The sequence below is a fragment of the Polypterus senegalus genome, chromosome 1 (genome assembly GCF_016835505.1).
Source record: "Polypterus senegalus isolate Bchr_013 chromosome 1, ASM1683550v1, whole genome shotgun sequence".
Taxonomy (NCBI): Eukaryota; Metazoa; Chordata; class Cladistia; order Polypteriformes; family Polypteridae; genus Polypterus; species Polypterus senegalus.
In genome coordinates, this window is record NC_053154.1 from 167,905,713 (window position 1) to 167,926,433 (window position 20,721).

At 37.6% G+C, this 20,721-nt stretch overlaps 1 protein-coding gene across 4 annotated transcripts in view; it reads left to right on the forward strand.

Moving 5' to 3' along the window:
- rab6ba (RAB6B, member RAS oncogene family a) overlaps nucleotides 1-20,721 on the forward strand; it is a 469,094-nt gene that overhangs the window by 382,002 nt on the left and 66,371 nt on the right. For all 4 annotated transcript variants that reach the window (XM_039762372.1, XM_039762379.1, XM_039762387.1 and 1 more), the window contains exon 6: nucleotides 9,845-9,938. In XM_039762372.1, the coding sequence (XP_039618306.1) occupies nucleotides 9,845-9,938 (94 nt within the window). The remainder of the gene's footprint in view (nucleotides 1-9,844; nucleotides 9,939-20,721) is intronic.

The following is a 20,721-nucleotide window of genomic DNA, read 5'->3' on the forward strand; positions in this document are numbered from 1 at the left end:
CAACTCCAGGTCTTTTATCTGTTTAATTGATAATGACATAATGGCGGACTTGCCAACACCTGCCCATGAAATAGCCTTTGAGTTAATTGTCCAATTACTTTTGAGCCCCAGAAATGAAGTGATTGTGTTAAAAAGATGCTTTAGTTTCCTCACATTTTTACGCAATATTTTTTTTCAACCCACTGAATTAAAGCTGAAAGTCTGCACTTTAACTGCATCTGAGTTGTTTCATTTAAAATTCATTATGGTAATGTACAGAACCAAAATTAGAAAAAAGTTGTCTCTGTCCAAATATTTATGGACAGAGTACATTCTACATTTGGTTTTCATCCCCTTCAAGGTTGGATCCGGTTTTGTGCCAAGTGCTGCTTGGATGGGTTTCAGCCTCCAATACTTTAAGAAAATAAATGATAATTAGATTTACATGAATAAATGAATAATGGATTAATTAAATTTAGATTTCCCATACAGGGAACTGGGTGGTTAATGTAGGTTATATGCTTGTATATTTTAATTTGATTGAATGTGTTAGAAAAAGTATTTGTCATTACACATAAAGTTCTAACATGCCTATGTCCTTCACTATGATCTTATATATTTCTCGTAACAAATTTTATTCCCAATAAAGGATGTTGTAGTTCTAAAAATTGTAGCTTAAATGCCAGTGGTACACAGTATATACAGTGGTGTGAAAAACTATTTGCCCCCTTCCTGATTTCTTATTCTTTTGCATGTTTGTCACATAAAATGTTTCTGATCATCAAACACATTTAACCATTAGTCAAATATAACACAAGTAAACACAAAATGCAGTTTTAAATGATGGTTTTATTATTTAGGAGAAAAAATCCAAACCTACATGGCCCTGTGTGAAAAAGTAATTGCCCCCTTGTTAAAAAATAACCTACCTGTGGTGTATCACACCTGAGTTCAATTTCCGTAGCCACCCCCAGGCCTGATTACTGCCACACCTGTTTCAATCAAGAAATCACTTAAATAGGAGCTGCCTGACACAGAGAAGTAGACCAAAAGCACCTCAAAAGCTAGACATCATGCCAAGATCCAAAGAAATTCAGGAACAAATGAGAACAGAAGTAATTGAGATCTATCAGTCTGGTAAAGGTTATAAAGCCATTTCTAAAGCTTTGGGACTCCAGCGAACCACAGTGAGAGCCATTATCCACAAATGGCAAAAACATGGAACAGTGGTGAACCTTCCCAGGAGTGGCCGGCCGACCAAAATTACCCCAAGAGCGCAGAGACAACTCATCCGAGAGGTCACAAAAGACCCCAGGACGTCTAAAGAACTGCAGGCCTCACTTGCCTCAATTAAGGTCAGTGTTCACGACTCCACCATAAGAAAGAGACTGGGCGAAAACGGCCTGCATGGCAGATTTCAAGGCGCAAACCACTGTTAAGCAAAAGAACATTAGGGCTCGTCTCAATTTTGCTAAGAAACATCTCAATGATTGCCAAGACTTTTGGGAAAATACCTTGTGGACTGATGAGACAAAAGTTGAACTTTTGGAAGGCAAATGTCCGTTACATCTGGTGTAAAAGGAACACAGCATTTCAGAAAAGAACATCATACCAACAGTAAAATATGGTGGTGGTAGTGTGATGGTCTGGGGTTGTTTTGCTGCTTCAGGACCTGGAAGGCTTGCTGCGATAGATGGAACCATGAATTCTACTGTCTACCAAAAAATCCTGAAGGAGAATGTCCGGCCATCTGTTCGTCAACTCAAGCTGAAGCGATCTTGGGTGCTGCAACAGGACAATGACCCAAAACACACCAGCAAATCCACCTCTGAATGGCTGAAGAAAAACAAAATGAAGACTTTGGAGTGGCCTAGTCAAAGTCCTGACCTGAATCCAATTGAGATGCTATGGCATGACCTTAAAAAGGCGGTTCATGCTAGAAAACCCTCAAATAAAGCTGAATTACAACAATTCTGCAAAGATGAGTGGGCCAAAATTCCTCCAGAGCGCTGTAAAAGACTCATTGCAAGTTATCGCAAACGCTTGATTGCAGTTATTGCTGCTAAGGGTGGCCCAACCAGTTATTAGGTTCAGGGGGCAATTACTTTTTCACACAGGGCCATGTAGGTTTGGATTTTTTCTCCTAAATAATAAAAACCATCATTTAAAAACTGCATTTTGTGTTTACTTGTGTTATATTTGACTAATGGTTAAATGTGTTTGATGATCAGAAACATTTTGTGTGACAAACATGCAAAAGAATAAGAAATCAGGAAGGGGGCAAATAGTTTTTCACACCACTGTATGAACAAGCTATTATGATGCAGAAAGTCTATTAAAATTTCAAATCTTTTTTTATTGTTCAATTTTAGTGCATGAGCCTTAATAATAGTCGGACATGCAAGGCTATAATAAGCAAAAGTAATTTGACAGATTGTCTCCCAAAGTAGCTCCCAGTGCCGCATCCTCTGAGTGCTCAGGAAAAATCATCTAATTGCTTTATTTGCTTGTCCTTTTCTGAATCTAATATTGATCCTGGCAAATGATGTCTGTCATGTACACACACTGTATTGGTGTAGGAAAGACCCGCTTGCGTCTATTTGGAGACCAATCTCTTTCAAGTGTCAGTGCCTGAAGATTGCTTTCTCCTGAGAATTTACAGTAACAGATGGTGTTCAGCGCTTCCAAAGAGTTTTTTCGTCATCGTTTTGGCTCTTAAAGGTGAACAGACAAAAATGGAATTTAATGAGTAAGCGTAGATACATGTTATTGGAGAAGCAGCCTTTGATATTAAATAAAAAGTGCAAATCTAATCTAGATAAGGGGAGTTGAAGTGAGTCATTGTAGTAAAACAGCAATATTTTGCATTACATTTAAAATATCTGAAATCATCAATTAATATACTGTAAATATTTTGACTGAATATAGATAGATATTAGATCACGCTTTTATTCAATAAATCCTATTACAATTTTGAACCTTTTTATAAATGCAGGATACAATTAACTTAGAAAGGCCAATGCTAGTTTTAAAACAATACAATCTTTGTTGCAAGGTTTAAGATAAACTATTATTGTTTTATTGGTAAACTAGTAAAATGGTTACAAATATGTACGTAAAAAACAAGAGACCCTGAGATCTTGAATAAATAGAAAATCAATCCTGAGAACCGGTGAAAATCACTTGCTTTAATAAGTAAATAAATTTATGTGCATAACAAGCTGCTAAAGCTTCTTGTAATCCGACTCTGTTTAGTGATAACGTCATGAAGCACTACAATAAAGGTGCTGTGGCATGCTGCCAATTTTTTTTTTCAATTTAATAACAAATCGATATGCCTTCAGAGAAAAAAGGCAAAATGATGAACTGTAATGACGTGCCCATCCATCTGAGAAAATGGTCTACCCCAGCCCAGAGAAGATGTAAGCCTGTGAGTATTTTTTTTGTCAGCACCGTCCCTCTTATCTAGTATTCGAACCTTCATAGATGCAAAGCTGTCCTGTGAAGACGGCTTTTAAAGTCTGCTTCTTGAAAGTGTGGCTTTATGTATCTTGAAAAAATAAAAAAAATAAACTGAACACTGACATCCAAAAGCTTTGAAGTGTAAATTCAGTGAGGGATGAGGTCCTCGCAATTTCACTCAGCCTGGAAGTGTTCCTTTGTTCTAACCCTTCCACATTTATCTGTTTGACCTTGAAATTTGTTGACTACATCAGAGCATAAAGCATTCTGTGTGCATGGCTGACGAGTAAGCAGCAGTGAATGGCATGCTTTGTATTCCACACCAGTTTCAGTTATATTAGGAAGGCAATTTAAGCACCTGATATGGTGGAAAAACTAAATATTCACTTATTGCTAAATCTGAAAATGTAGGAAGAACAAACTGTCTCGAATTTGTCAGGGAGAGATTTCTTTTTTCAAATATGGAAAAGTGCCAAAGTGAGGGATGCAGTGTGTCCCAACTGTGGTGTGTGCAATAGATTATAAGTCTATCTGTATATTGTAAAAGCAAGAAATCTCTGGATGGGTTTTGTAATTCATATGTTTCTTATTTTATAATATTTATCATTATTTTGGTGACGTCATCATGGCGTTATTTTGTAATTGTGACATGAGGGCATTTTCGGCCGTACTGTTTATAATAACAATGTCTGTTGCCAGTAATGTGTTTTGCTAGTGTTGCTAGATGTGGCATCATCAGGCTAATGCAATATAAGATTGCAATGCACTATCCTTGATGGTCATACTTTGGAAAAAAAGAAAATAACAAATTACTTGTGATTTCCTTAAATTTATTTAGAGGAAGAATTTAACAAATTTAGAGTGCTAGTTTCAACTCTTGATCACAAATTTAGCCTGTTATTTTTGATAATAATAATAATTCTTTACTTTTATATAGCACTTTTCTCACTACTCAAAGCTCTCTCCCCACAGGTAGCACCCACGAAGCAAACCCACAATCTCCTTACTGCAAAGCAGCAGTGCTACCACTGCATGGATTGGGGTTGACAGTTGATTTCCTCCTGTTTATTTTGGTTAATGACTTGGTTTGTTTCTGACTATGGAGGAGTGGTGCGTCTGTGGCTAGGAATCTACCCTGGCACTCGGAAGTTTGTCGGTTCAAATCCCGTAAATGCCAAAAAGGGACTCTGCTCTGTTGGGCCCTTGAGCAAGGCCCTTAACCTGCAATTGCTGAGTGCTTTGAGTAGTGAGAAAAGCGCTATATAAATGCAAGGAATTATTATTATTATTATTACTCTTTCTGCTAATCCAAAAAATTGTTTGTTTGCATCTTTTTTCACACTTTTCCATTATTGATCCTATTAGATTGACCATTTTACACATCACAGGAAATCAGCATTTTGGCTTGCATGTTTAGTTGTTTAATGCAGTGCAACCAGAAAACACCTCTGTAAGAAAACTCCTTCACAAGTATATATTATCCCTATTCTTTTCACAACTGAAATTAATGTTATGGCTACCAGTTGTCGGGTCAGTAGAAAATTACCGCTGTACACTTTGGAAAGGAAGAAAGGCGAGCAGAACTTGTTAAAGAAAGATGAAAGGAGCCGAGGTGAAAAATCAGTGGAAGGTGGATAGGAAAACAGGTTAGTCACCACTCCATTACAATAAATGTACCCAGTATCAGTATAGGAAAAATAAATATTTTAGTAATTATTAATTAATTACTAATTTTTTAGTTGTTAATGTTTGCCTAAATGCCTTTGGCATCCATTGTGGTCTGAAGAGAACAATGTTAAAAGAGCTTTGCATTGCAGGTGGCATTAGAGATGAGCAAATCAGGTAATTTTAGACTCTTAAACAGTTTTGTGAAATGGACACTAAAATTCATTTTACAGGTGATTTTGCAATTAGCATGTGCAAAACTCACTAGAAAAAAAGATTTGTTAGTGTGTAAAACAAGGACTGATCCTCCTCTAAAGCCTCATTCACACATCCATGTTTACTTGTATTCTTTACTGTGGCTGCATAATGCATGTGTCTGTCACGCTATAGTAAGATCAATTTCAGGTATGCCTCTCATTCACACCACCTCATAGAAGTGTATTGTTTAAAATGTAACATGCTGCATATTTTCCACATGACAACACATTAAAACACACCATCTTGCTCATTATTGTGTTTCCTTTACTGGAAAATCTCACTACAAGAGGATCTTTCCCCTAGCCATTACCTGATTCTGGGTGTCTGCAGAAGAAGTTGAGGATATGCATTTTTACAAGCATCATGGAGTTCCAAGTTTCTTTTCTATCTTTGATGCATCTTTAGCATTATTTAGCATTGCAGTTGTCAAGGCTGTCATCATAACTGGCAAAGTGAGGATCATACTATCAGAACATGTCTGAAAGGCTGAATAAAAACATCTACACGTGACAGGAGTCTGTGATTTTTTGTTTTACTAGAACTCATAAAATACTAAATGGCAGATAGATGTGTGCAGAATTAAAGGATGTAATTGCTTAAAGACAGGACTAAACACCTTTCTTCTTATGTCAAAAGAATGAATTTCAGTGGAAGTGAAATGCAATTTGTTTCATGAGTTTTGCTGAAAATTACTCTGCTTATCATTTCTCAGGAACTAGGTGGCGTCTCTGTACTTAGGATGGTGTTTCTGATGGGAGTGTTAGCTCCTTGGAAAATATGTTCTTTTATATTGCGGCGTTTTAATAAACCTTTATTTAAATAATTATAAATTATAACGGCGATATCCCTCTTTTCAGCGATAGGCGGCGACAAAGTCACAGAAAAGACAGAATATACTTAGCTTGTTTAATGCGGCTTACGTTGCTGTACAGACAGGGAAGACCAGCTAGTTTCATCTTTTACCGAAGAGGTCTTTTTAGTTTCTTTTGCTTTCGGGGATTCGGTGGTGTAGAAACTGCTTTTTGCTGTCACAACGGAGGTGGCTTTTGAGTCAATCGCTTCCACTCACTCAGGTCCGCAAAGCCTCTTTTATATTGTGTCCACACGACCAAATCCCCAGTACAATTACCAAAGAAGGTAGACAAACTTGTTCTAAACATCAAACAGGCAGGTCAAATAACACTTAGTCCTTTTAGAGGTGACAACAGCTGTCACTGTCTGTCTTTATGCTTTGCTTGGCCCAGCAATTCTGACTGCTGACACTCTGTGCTAAATCTGGCTCAGCTCTTCATGGCATAGTACACAGAAAAAGAATGAAAAAATACATATAAAAGATCTAAAACAGATACAGTGACACAATTCTTAATATTATAACAAACTTATTATAACAGATGGCATGTCAAAGGCAGTAGTAATCATAATATCTAGCTTGCAATGGTGAATGCCCACAATATATTTAATCTCAGGGAGATTCTAACAAGAAATATGTACACTGGGTGTAAATTCAGAGAACAAAATAAGTGAAAACTGAGGCAAAGGCCAAAATATTGGAAATTTATACTGATCTAGCATCAAAGCCAACATAAACTCCCAAAAATGAGCAGTCAAAAAAACGTTGAGAATGCATTTACAAAACTTTTAGAGCCTTAAGGTTTTTGCAGATCTTGAATATTCATCTTAAGGCACCATCTTCTTAAACAATGATAGGGTCATGACATGTAATGCTGCAATGCCAGTGGACTCATGGATAGCAATGAGTGATGCTGTTCTAAAATATAAGGTCATGATCAAGCAAAAAGGGATGTCACCACCTTGATGAAAAGAAAATCAAACTCCCAAAAGCTCTGAAAAAAATGTGCATAAATAAATCCCAGAATATTAAAACCAGGATTCATGAGATGTTAGAAGAGAGAATTGAAAGAATACTCCATTATTCCGTTTTTTTTTCAGCTTTTAAGGCACAAATACAATGCTTTCATTTCTCACTAGCTTAAAATGAAAAGCCTCCCTGTACTTATTTGCATATAATATGCAACACTACCTTTTAAATCATGATTAAAATTTCTTTGTACTTACCTATTTGTTTATTTCATATCCAAATCTCTGTTTAACTATGCTCTTTTATTTTATTTTCCACACTAAAATGATCTTCAGTTCTCTGTATTTCAATTTTAATTCTCACTCAAAATGAAAGCTTTTTGCTTCTGCATAAACATTTCATTTGACTTCAGATCTGTTTGCAAGATCAATCACAACCCATAGCAAATCAGTCTTGATACACAAATACATATGTATTGAGTCCTTCTTGAATTCTGCTGAAATTGCCTTTTTCTCAGTCATCATGATATCTAGCACCTTACATTGGCTTCAAATCTCCCAGTCCTATCAGAAGCTACAAGCTTTTATTTATTTAAATTTAGCTTCACATTGCCATCCATATTTCTTCAAACACAAAGTCTAGCAGATGTAATATAAATACTGTAAAGTGATTTCCCCTTCACTTCATTACTATTAGAAGTTTTACTTTATTAGTATTTTCTTTCTGCGGTGGGCTGGTGGCTGGCCCCGGGTTTGTTTCTTGCCTTGTGCCCTGTGTTGGCTGGGATTGGCTCCAGCAGACCCCCGTAACCCTGTAGTTAGGATATAGCAGGTTGGATAATCGATGGATGGATAGTATTTTCTTTTGGTATCTTGTTTAAATCAGAAGCCACAAAAAATATGAGATCACTACTTGGCATAGCTAATATGCCATGAGCCTCGTATAATATAATGTCTTGGGATGACATGCTTTGAGAGAACATTTAGAAAAGCCCAATGAATTTGTGTTCTCAACAGAGGAAAAAGTGTACAACCCCATTATGTTGACTGGGACTTAGGGAATCACCAACTGATGCCTCCACCATTGGTTATTTGGCTCAGGACAGAGCAATCTGAATCATTGATCATGTTGGGGAATTTATAAAAATAGTAACTTCTTCCAATAAAGTGAGCTATCAAACTTGGAAATAAAAGAACTGTATGTATCTGTTTCTTTGAAAGAGAGCCAGAGTTCAGCAATGTAATATGTCAAAAGTGAAAATAAAGTGAACAAGAGGCAGTGGTACAAGGTGACCAGTGGAGTTATTAATGTGACCCTTGACCCCAAAAATGATCAATGACCTTTCACCTCAATTACAAAGTAGTAATGATGTACTACTATGGTACAGATGGGTGAGTATTTTTCTGAAGTAGAAAGAAGAGTAAATGTGATAGATAGATCACAAAACAAGAATGACAGGCGTAGGTTGTAAGTGTGATCTTCATACAGTTAAGGCAAGGATTCCAATTGGGAGCGCCTTCTACATATTTTGGTTCTGCTCCTTCTCCTTCTGCCGCTCCTTGTCTACATCATTATAGAGGTATAAAGTCTTAAAAATAAATTGCTGCTTCATGGATTAAGTGGCACCACAAGGTATTTTCCATGACTAAGGTTTCTCATCTAGCAATATTAATCTTCCCTTGAGATTGTTTTTGAATTACTTACTCGTAATTTGGTCAGTCCCAGGTTCTGTGACCTTAGTATAGCTAGGAGTAAAGAACTTGTCTGGGATAATGGTAGCTGATCATTATGATACAGTGACCCATCTAAGGAGTTAGTTCTACAAAATCATAGCTTCAATGCAGGTCATTTTGGCCCTTAGAAAATCGTGGAATGAATGACAGATCCTTCTAGTTGATACAGAGAATCTTCTGCTGGTAGCACTGATGGAATTTTTCAGCTTTTAGGTGTCAACAGTGTGAAAGCCAGCCCGAACACAGACAGACAGACACCGTTTTCCAGTCCACCACACCTGATTTATTTACAGTATTTACACAGTCAAAGTCCCAAATCCTGCACAGCACACAGTGCTCTAGCACCAAACACCCTTTCTGGCCTTTCAGTGATCCTCTTCGGGCTGCCTTCTCTCCACTCTCCACAGCCTTGTCTGCTTCCTCCCGACGCCAGCTCCTTGACTGTTGGAAGGCGGACCCTTTTTTGTTGCCCTTGATATGCTCCAGGTGCCCCTTGATAAACTTCCACCGGCACTTTCTGGTGTGGCGGAAGTGATGGCTTCCAGCGCATCAGGATCCAGAACCCGCCTCCTGGCGGTGGCCACGGGCCCCAGCTTGGTTCCCGTGACTCCCATAGCAACCAGGGCAGCTGTCCTCTCCTGGCAGAGGCGCTACATACCATACATGATGAGACAGTCTTATAGAACATCAGTATGGTTTTCTTTTTGAAGTAAATATTCTTGAAGACCCAAGAGTTTACTGAGTGAGGTGTAGCCTCCATTTTGGACATATTCAAAAGTGATTCTATATTTCTTTAAATATGGTGATTGCTAGGGGCTCAGTGTAGCCAAATTGATAGATAATAATCACTTAACAAAGAGGAGCTGAATATCATTCATCGTACATTTGTTTTATTTTTAATGATATCATATCATCTTTTTTTTTGCAGGCAAATTACAATTGAACAAGGAGAAAAGAAAGCCAAAGAACTGAACGTCATGTTTATTGAAACAAGTGCCAAGACAGGCTACAATGTGAAACAGGTAACTACAAGATAGAACTTTTATCTTTATTATTGTATAAATAAAAGAAAGAGGCAGTAGAAGTAATGACATTATTATTTAAACATCACTGTTATGGGTATCTTTGTGTCCCAAAGAATGACACCATCAATTTATATATCAAAAAAGAGTGACATCATCAACTTATATATCAAAAAATATATTTTTTTAAAGTATAAATAGAATAAACAGAAAAGTCTACCTACAGTATCTGGACCCTTCTAACCTGATTTAAGCACTTATTTACTCAGTTGAGGAGATTGCTCACTAACTTAACAACCCAACATATCTCTCATTCCTCTTGTAGTGTAGTCTCCTACAACTTCTTCACTCTAGTCCCGTATTTTCCCTGCCACATTAAAACTTTGTCCAATCTCACCTCCTGATTATTGGTTAGAGAGTTGCCCACCTATAGCAATGGCTACATTCATCTTTAGTAGGTGCATACAACTTAAATGACATAAACACAACCAGTTGGCAGGTGATACCAAAAATGACCTTGGTTAGGGGGCCTAGTAGTATACGCAAACTGCAACAATAAAATAAAAATTTTCAATTTTAAAAAATATATATTTAAAAACCCTAATCCTGACCTGAGCTAAGCAGTATAGCTAGATAGATGGAAATACTGTATATTCTCATTTCTACTGTATATCCTTTTTTCCTATTGGTTTTGAAAGGTGTTGTCATTTTCATGTTGAGATGAAATAACAGGACAATTAAATATAAATGAACTTTATCTTACTTCACTTGGCAGCGGGAGGAATAACCACACATATGCTCCATTCTATCGTTGCACCAGAAAAAGGTATACAAAAACAAAAGACAAAATGTATTACGTGACAGCAGCAGTAAAGCACTTAAATAAATATGTTAATATCTCAACCCCCACTTGTTCTCATACTGTACAAGGTTTTGCATATGCATCACATTCACCTCAGATTTATACTACATTCCAAATATGCAACTCACAAATTTCATCACTATAAATGGTGTTAGAGGCTTAGTCATAACATCTGCTAGTATCTCATGTGTGGAACAATACTTTATTGTTATTTTGTCTTCACTAATTACAGGTTAAATGCAATGATACCTGATATCAATATGTCTACCTATACACCTTTACAAACAAACTGGGTTTTTCAAAAGAGCTATTGAACATTTGTTGTCCTCAAAGATTTTCACTGGTATCAATGATATTGACATTCATTGTGCATTCCATTGAGTAACTGCACAAGATACAAACCCTCCTGTGTGGTTGCTGTCAATGTCATGTATTAAGCCTTACATAATGATAATGCAACTGTGGATTGTTTCTTTTACGTCTAGGAAAACAGTGGTCCATTCTTAGTTAGGCCATAACAATAACCAGTTGTACTTCTGTCATTGTGATCAGTGCCCCATTCAACATCGCTGTACACTCCCAAGTTTCAGGTTATTACATTTTCTATGGCATAATTCAAGATCAATAGTATTTCAGATTCCACTGTAAAAACCCAGTAGTGGGTAGGTGGCCAATCGGCTAAAAATTCCAGGACTCTGATTTTGTTTTTGACTTTCCCTTTTACAATTTTCAACTGGCCATAGTTCATCTATTAATTAATGGACAGATATTGTTGGTTTCCATTTGTGTTTAATCAATTTCCAACTTGTTCTCTGTTTGTTTTAACAAATCTGCATTTCTTTGTGTATCGGTTCTGTATTTAGTAATTAGTATAATCTATACTTGTATATTAAATGGGAATTGTTCACAGCGCTCTGGGCCTGCAGTCAGTGAAGAGTGCTATACAAAAAATAAGTTGTACTCTTTAAGTACCTCATCATATGCTTAGCTGTAGAACCAAAGCTTTAAGTAGTTTGATAGTTTATTGATTACCCAGCCCAAATCTGATCTTGTACATGATCACATTGATCAAGCTGCCTAATACTTTCCTTACACTTTAGTATCTATACAATCATCATGTTGATTGTACTCTAGATTTTGTTCTCATGGTGTTGTGTTTGGTTTACAGTTTGACAAACCAGACTTTCAGTATGTATCCTTTTTGGCTTCATCAACACTTTGTTCAAAATCAAAATAGTGTAACCACTAGGGGTGCCCCTGAGCCCCAAACATTGCAATAAACAACACAATTCTAGGATTAAATGATTTTTATATAAAAAAAACACATTTTCCATGTGAACACCAGCACATATATATCATTCACAATTCTCTTTCCTCACTAGACCAGGGAATTGCTTCTGGTTTCCTATTCATGCTTTCTGAAGCACATCTGGGTTGTATGGAAACCGGGATAGTCTTCCCCCAGCAGTACCCTCTGGCAGTCCACAAAGATCCCAAAAGGGTTGCGTTTCCAGACTCCAACTCCCATGCCACCCTGCAGGTGTCCTGATTTAGTTTGCCCTGAGGAACACCTATCCTTTGGGGGTATGTACTGCTCCCAGCATGCCTGTTCACTTAGTCCTTCCATTATGGCCTTCAGGCCAGGTATGAATTATTCCTTTATTTCAGCCAGGATGCCTGTCCTTCCCCTAAGGCGTTGAGACTAGGAAATATCTGAGCTTCCCAACATCATTCATTTTGAATCTTGCTGTAGGCATGTTCTTGACATCACCTAGTAATATTTCATCAATGACTGCATAATTATATTATCAACCCATATTACTAGTAATACTCTCTCATTTCCCAATTGTTTCATGTGTTTAAAATGATCTGCTGGATTTTGCACAAACGCATTTTCACATTGGTGGTCATGTAACATCTTATTCCAGCTTCTGCCTGACAGTTTTTAGACATACAATGATTTATTCAACTTGAGAACTAGCCTGTCAGCTTTTTTGGACTTAACTTCAAATCCCTCTGGTTGCTCCATATAAACCTCACAATCAATTGGAGCATGCAAGTAAGCAGTTTTTGTATTCATTTGATAAAGGACAAGATCATACTGTGCTTCCATTTACATCAAAATATGTATGATATTATATTTGCAGTTAGAGAAAATTTCTCCTTATACTCAATCCCCTTTACTTGATTATAACCTTTAGCAACATATCTAGCCAGGTAAATTTCAGAACTGTCTGCATTTCCTTTAACTGCATGAACCCATCAGCCCCCCACTGAGTTTCTACCTTCTGGTAAGGTGGTCAATGTGAATGTGTCATTCTCCTTCAGTGAATTCATTTCAACTTTTGTCACATTACACTGGATCTGTGCCTGTGGTGAACATATAGCTTCCTTAAAGATTTGTGATATATCATACAATCTGAAACAGTAGGCAATGTTTGTGAATACCCGATTATGCTTATAGTCTGAAACAGTCATTTATGTATTGAGGAAATTTTATGTCTCTGTTGGGGTACTGTGTACTATGGCTGGCTTCTTTCTGACCAATACTGTAATTGTTACCCTCTTAAGTCTCAATTTGTCTCCTCAGGACTCTCATTTACTGCCTCATTATTGTTTGATATAGGGGGTACACTCTTCTCCCTGTATAAATTGTGATCAACACTGAATAAATCAGTTTGTGTTTGTCTTTGAACAACACACTTGATGTCAAACTTCACAAGTCTGTGTTTAAGGACTTTTTCAGTGTCTGGGTATACACTAGGTATGAGGGGCTATTCTTATCGTATCACCCAAAAATCTTCTCACATCTCAAGTCTGTCTTCTTTTTGTCATGTTTGTATGCAAAGGATTCTGATCCAAAGATCCTCATTTTTGAAAGGTTAGGTTTTCTCCCCATTTACATGTAGTGTGGAGTTTAAGCTAAGCACCCATTGAAAAGCTTTTTGGGAAGCTGAGCAGCAGTCATGATACCATATGTCCGTAACTCTTTTGGCAATTTTCTTTTGATTAACATTCACCTTGCAGTTTCAAAAAGTGGTCTTCAGTTTCCCTCAGCATTCCCATTTTGATAGGCTGAATATGGTTAAGATTTTATGTCATTCTTACTGAGCACTGACTGAAAATTCTTTGTCATGAACTCAGTGCCATTATCAGACTTTAGACAATTTATAGTTCCATATGGTGCTTGCACTGCATCAATCTTTTTCATACACATACACTGCATTAGAGTAATTATCTGTGAATGCTATTCCATATTTGAGACCATCTTTTTCTTCTGATTCTATAGGGTCTGTCAAATCCATGTGTACTAGCTCTTTATTTCTGCTCGGGACAAATCTTCCCTGGGTGCAGACACAGTTTAGGTTAGATTTATCAATCTTCCCCTTGATTTTCATCCCATCTACTAATGTACATTTTGTAGTCTTGAAACATCATCATAAATTACAATGACCAAGGATTTAATGCCACGTTTAAATATTATAACAACCAGAAAAACTGCATTCATGTTTGTCAAAAGTGTTCAGATTGTCAAATTCAAATTCACATTTGTTTATAAAGTACATTTAACAACAACAAACAGCCGCATCAAAGTGCTGCACATAGCAAACAAAATAAAAACTGCAGTATAAAATACACAGTAAGACTGTAAAAATCCAGGGCACTAAACAAAAACTCTTAAACCTAAATCATAAGAACAGTTACACTTCCAAAATGATACCAAACCCTTAATCTCTGTTAATTCAATGATCAATAATATAAGTCAATAATATAAGTCTGTTTATTTCTCAATTACAAATTTAGTTCTGCCTTTGTGGGCGGGTTTATTCCTACTTTGTTGAAATATAATGGATGCTGTTTTTTGTCGCTGCCTCAACAGAAATATGAAGGATATGAAGGAATGTATAATACTTTCAGAATCATCAGTGTCATTTCAACTCAATTTCCCCTGTTGTCAGTCAGGCACACTTTTGCATCACCTCTCATAAATGCCACACTGCTTCTGTTTTTCCTTCTGCCAGCTCCAAGAAGTGCTACTCCAGATTGAATGTGTCATCAAATCTCTCAAATTTTCCAATGTCTGTAATTAAAGGACCACCATTAGTCCCTTTAGGAGTAATCCTTTCCGTTGGATTCATTTTTCTTGCATTGTGTTTCCTGTTGCCCCTGGATTTAGTTTCTTTGTATGTGGAGCTCCTGCAAAAGCCGCATCACTACGACTGTTCCTTATTCCACTTATTTGGTCATGTTTTGGCATTGTGTTCCTTTTTGCCACAATTATAGCTGATAACATCTATACTGTCTCTCTCCCTCATTCCAGGAGTTAACACATTTACTTTGATCATATTATCACCATTCTGATTGATGCTGTATTTTTCAGTGCCCTCAACACGTCTTAACTAAGTCCTAAATTCTACAAACATTCCCTTTCTATCACCCTGCATAATATGAATAGTAAAAAGGTAAATGACATTGATAGAATTTTCAGAAACATTGCAATCAATAGCCCACCACTCAGTGTTTTTCCTGCTGTAATGGCTGTTTCTGTCAGTGGCACTCTCGTTTGTAGCTTTCTGAAGAGATGGTAACTGGTTGTACAAAACGAATTATCCATGGCTTCCCTTTTCTTGTGTAATGGTCTCTCAGTATTTGAAATGTCTTTTTTCTGTTGTAAATGGCTTCTCTCATATCCAAAGATAAACTTTTATCATTGAAAAATTGAATTAACACTGCATAAGCCTCCTCGTTCTTGTTTTTGTCTTTATCCTTATCTATGCTGTCTGATAGCTCTTTCAGGATGGTTTCTTTGAGGCTCATTAAAACGTAGGTCAGGTTGGGGAGTATGCACTTGTACAGTGCATTACTACACCCACTATACAAAGAAACAGCACAGGATCCTGATGAGCAACCCCCCCATAGAGACACATGGTCCAGTGCCATCCTCCAGAAATGACCATCTATCTGCCACAGCCAGGTGTTACGTGGGTACCCCTTTGTTCTGGTCCAGACACTGGGGTCTTCAACAATGAGAATGCTGTGAGCCGGATCATCCTTGGGGAATTGCTCCACATGGCCATAGTGCCATAACTGTCACTCCCTCACAATGCAGGTAATGTGCCTCATTCAATTCCTCGTTCAACACAAAGTCATACCAGCGATACCCCAAGGATTCTCCAGAGAGGCACAGAATCGAAGGAGTCCAGTCTTCATCTCAGGTCATGGGTAGCGTCCATGTCTCGTAACCATATAGCAAAACAGGAAGCACCAGGACTCTAAAGATTTGGACCTTCATCCTTTTGCATGGATATCGGGAGCACCTCACACCTCTTTCCAGCGAACTCATGACCCCTCCCCATGCTCTCCCAATCAGTCTGCTGACTTCATGGGAAGAGTCATCAGAGACATGAATGTTGCTGTAAATCTCTCAATGTGGTCAACACTCTCTCTGCAAACAAACACACTGCTGATGGCTGTGCCCAAGAGGTCATCAAAGACTAGCCGGGCTTTGAATCACCCAACCTCACTGAGATTGCACAGGTGGTGAACTAGCTGAGGGTAGGGAAGGCTGCAGGGATCTGTGGTATTCGGAGTGAACTTCTCCAGGCTTGTGGTAAAGCTGTCCTTCTGGCATTGCAAGCAGTCTTTGCTTACATTTGGGAGACTGGCGTCATCCCATCTGACTGGAAAACATGACTTGTTGTCTCTATCTGGAAAGAGAAGGGTGATTGCCTGGACTGCAGCAACTACAGGGGGATAACACTGCTGTCAGTGCTGGGTAAGGTTCTTTGTAGGCTCATCCTCAATAGAATCTGTGATCCTTTGCACACCTACCGACAACCGGAGTAGTCTGGTTTTACGCCTACCATTGACTGCATCCATTACAAGGTAAATGTCTTCTATAGTTAGTCAGTCAGTCATTGTCCAACCCGCTATATACTAACACAGGTTCATGGGGGGGCTGCTGGAGCCAATCCCAGCTGACACAGGGTGCAAGGCAGGAACAAACCCTGTGCAGGGCGCCAGCACACTGCAGGGCACACACACACACACACACCAAGCATACACAAGGAACAATTTAGGATCGCCAATGCACTTAACCTGCATGTCTTTGGACTGTAGAAGGAAACTCTTCTATAGTTCATAATTCATTTTATTTCTGTCAAAACAGAGCCTACTCCATAAGTTTCTCACTTCCATCCTTTGACAATCACGTGTTGTCATTTTCATGTTAAAAGAAGGAATAACAAGATAATAAATATAAATTAACTTTATCATTCTTAACTTGAAGGCAGGAGAAATAACCACACATCATTCTATCCTTGCCCCAGAAAAAGTAATTGAAAGAAGAACTTTATTGATACCTCCATATTAACTTAATGGGGAATGTATCACATGACAAGAGCATGAGAGCAAATCCAAATATATACATACTTCGATATCTCAACACAAGGTAATACTGTCATTTCTGCTGGATTTCTGTTAGGAGAGATTTAGTTTTCTACTGATATGATTTCTATTTCATGATTCCTGGACATCTTAAGCTGGCTACTAAATGTACACAGTAACACTGCGTTCTTGTCTCCTTCTGTAGTCCAAAAACTATCTTGTATTGAATTTGTTTGTGCCCGGTATGCCTAAAATGATAAAAAAAAAATAATTATCCACAAATATGTGGATAGAACCAGCTGCCTGGAACTGGACTTCAAAATTTCTCTGTAAAAAAACCTTTGCACATTTCAGGTGGACTTTAACTGAAGAGCAAGCTGAGCTGAATTTCCTGTCCACATCAGAACATTTTATTACATTCCTCTGGTCTTCTAATATTTATATTCTCCTGCTATGTGGTCTTTTGCATGCTGGGAATTTCTATAATGCACACCCTGTAAGTGTTTTAACACCATCCATCCATCCCACCATCTCTCAGAAAATGTAACAAAAAATGACAAGACTGTTTTACTGAGTAGGCTTTCTGAGAAAAATCAATTGAAATTGAATGTGAGCTTTCCCAACTCTGCTATTTTTTGGTGTGTAAAACTATATTAAAAAGGAGGTGGTGAGGATTGACGTAAGCTGTGGCCTTTTTTTTTGTTTTTATTACTAAAACCAATTTCAAATGTTTAGGTGCAGATCACATTTTGTCCTTTATGGATGACCACAAACTTCTAAAATGTATTTCTGAGACATTCAAGAGCTGTATGCTGGCATCACTGACCAATTTATATTCATGGTACATCATCTGCTCTGTTTGTTTACTTCCCAATGAGTCATAGTGCTTTGGGACATAAAGCCCACTGAGAACAGTTCTTCATGTTGACCTGCTTTGTTTGCTGTCTCATATGAAAGGCACTTTCTGTATTTTACAGATACTTAATCAAGGGTGAAAACAATAACTGGTGTGATGTGGCTAAGCGCAGGTAGAAACAGAGCCATGACAAGGGAAAAATGATTGGGACCCCAGCCGGGTCATCCCTTTTGATTTCTGAATGAGTGCCTTCTGGCAACAAATGGCATAAGCTTGTAGGGCAAAACACAAAAGAAAATGAGGGCTCTGGTTAGCCTCTTTAACAAATAGTATGTCTCCAATGTAGTTCTGAAGCTGTCAGGTATCGGTCACAAAAAGTAGCTCAGTGGAGACAGTCGGGCTTCTTATAACGGGATGACTAGAAGGGGCAGAGTTGATTTCCTTCACTGGGTGGCTCCTCAAGTTGTGGGGGAGAAAAGGAGGTGACACAGTTAGCGACTGTGCCCCATCTCGCCCCGGCAGACTACCACGAGTGAGCCAACAAGGAGATCCTCTATCGCATGTGTGTGATATTGGCTAATTATCCACCACGGTCTACATCACTTGCTTTAGTTCAGAAGGTTCTTTGTCTGGCCTGGAGTTTATCCTGGCAGCATTAGGGAAAAGACAGCAGATAGCCTTGAAAGGAACACTGGTCCTTTGGAGATTTACCCCCACGCTCACACTTCTCCTAAAAGAACTTTAAAAGCATGTACATTCATAAGAGGCATGCCTCGACTTCTTGTGCCTGTGAGTTGGGATTAAGAAAGAACATTAAAAACAAAACCTCTTTTCAAACTAACACAAGCTGTCATTCCTATACACCTAACATATTGTCAAGTTGAGGTTGGTAGGACTTTTTGACATGATGTAGTCATTTTCTTTTATTTGACTTCAGTCATCTCAAGTTTGAGTGCAGGTCCAGGTTTATTTGAGGCCTGGCTTTGCACTTTCAATACTCTATCTCTGTCACTAATTAAATCATTTTCAGTTTGACAGCCTTTTTATAGATATGCATGTTAAATAAAGACAGACACATTTCTATGAAATCTTTTACATTATTATATTATATTATATTATATTATATTATATTATATTATATTATATTATATTATATTATATTAATTATATAACATCTTTGGCAGAAATTAAGTTAACCAGCTTTTAATTATCAGGGCTAACACAATCTGATTTTATAACATCATGATATTGGGGTTTTCGGAAGGTGCTGAATTAGCTTTCATTTTGAGACTGCTATTTTTTATCATAATTTTTATAACATTATTGTGTTACCATTTTGCTTGTTGTTTTCAAGCATTGGTGCTGCTGTTTGGCATATTTTTGGAAGTATTGTTCTTAATAACAGCATCATGGAAGTCATGATTCATAATGTCTTTGAGTTATTGCTGCTTAAAATAATGACACACAACATCCTGCGTCCCACTTTTTGGATTCATGTGAAACTAATTTAGTTGGCGATTACTTTTTTTTTTTTTTTTGCTTAGGAGTTTTGGTTAGTGTTTTGTATGTGGTAGGCTGCTATTTTTGATCTTCCGGCTTCAGATCCCCGCTTTTGGATTACAATTGTTCAGGTTTCATGTTCAGGTCCTGGTGTTATTTTGCCATTTTTTCATCAAGGCATTACAGTAACATTTTGAAATCTGTTCAGACAAATGCAGGTCATAGGTCATAACAGAGTCATTCTTGGCTTCAGAATTAACCCAAGAAAGAGTGCTGGAGTACACCATGTAAAGCTCACATTGATAAGAGGAAAAGATCAAAATACTCCATACAGAAAATTACCAGATGCAGAATTTGAACCCAGGATGATGGACTTGTGAGGCAGCAGTGCTAAGTTTTTCCAGTACCGCCAATGTAATTTTTATGCTTTTTTAGTGTTGGCTTACAGTTTCAAGGTTTTTTGTAGTGTAATAATTAGCTTGGGTTGCCACCATGGCCATGGCTCTGAATGTCTAGGTAATAAAACCAGATAATTAAACATAAACTGAATTACACACAACCTTTACTTCTGTGCAGATGAAAGTGCAACAAGAAAAACTTTTTAGGGAGATAAAATAATATTTGAAGGTCTGTGTCGCCTCTTAAGAATGAGCAAAAGTAATTTGCTTCTACTGTTATGACGTTATGAAGCTATTCTTTGATGCTTTGCTAGTTACCTGTAACAACACTCTCAGTTTGAATTGAGGTTTCTACATGGAGTCTTTATTTAAGGAAGAACCTCTACCTCTGTGCTCTGAATGTCCTCATTTTTATATCCAGCAGAGGCTACCAGTTCTTAAAAACTAAGCTGATATATAAATTGCAACCATAAAATAATCAGAAAACCTCACATTTCTGTAAAGGGAAAATACATTCCTAAGAAACCTGAAGAGGATTGCACTTAACCTTTTTTCTTTCAGTATTGTTTGCTTACACTCCCCAGTAAGAACAGCTGAAAGACGCCCATTTGAAAACAAATGATTACAAAAAGGTGTTTAGCCTCTGTTTTCTTCAAATAAACTACAGAGATGCAAATGCTGGAGGTGTTGTCATATAGCACACATTAGTCAAAGTGAGAGCTTCAAAATATAACCATCAAGCAGGCCCAAATCCTAATTAGCCTGCCCAGATAAAGATAC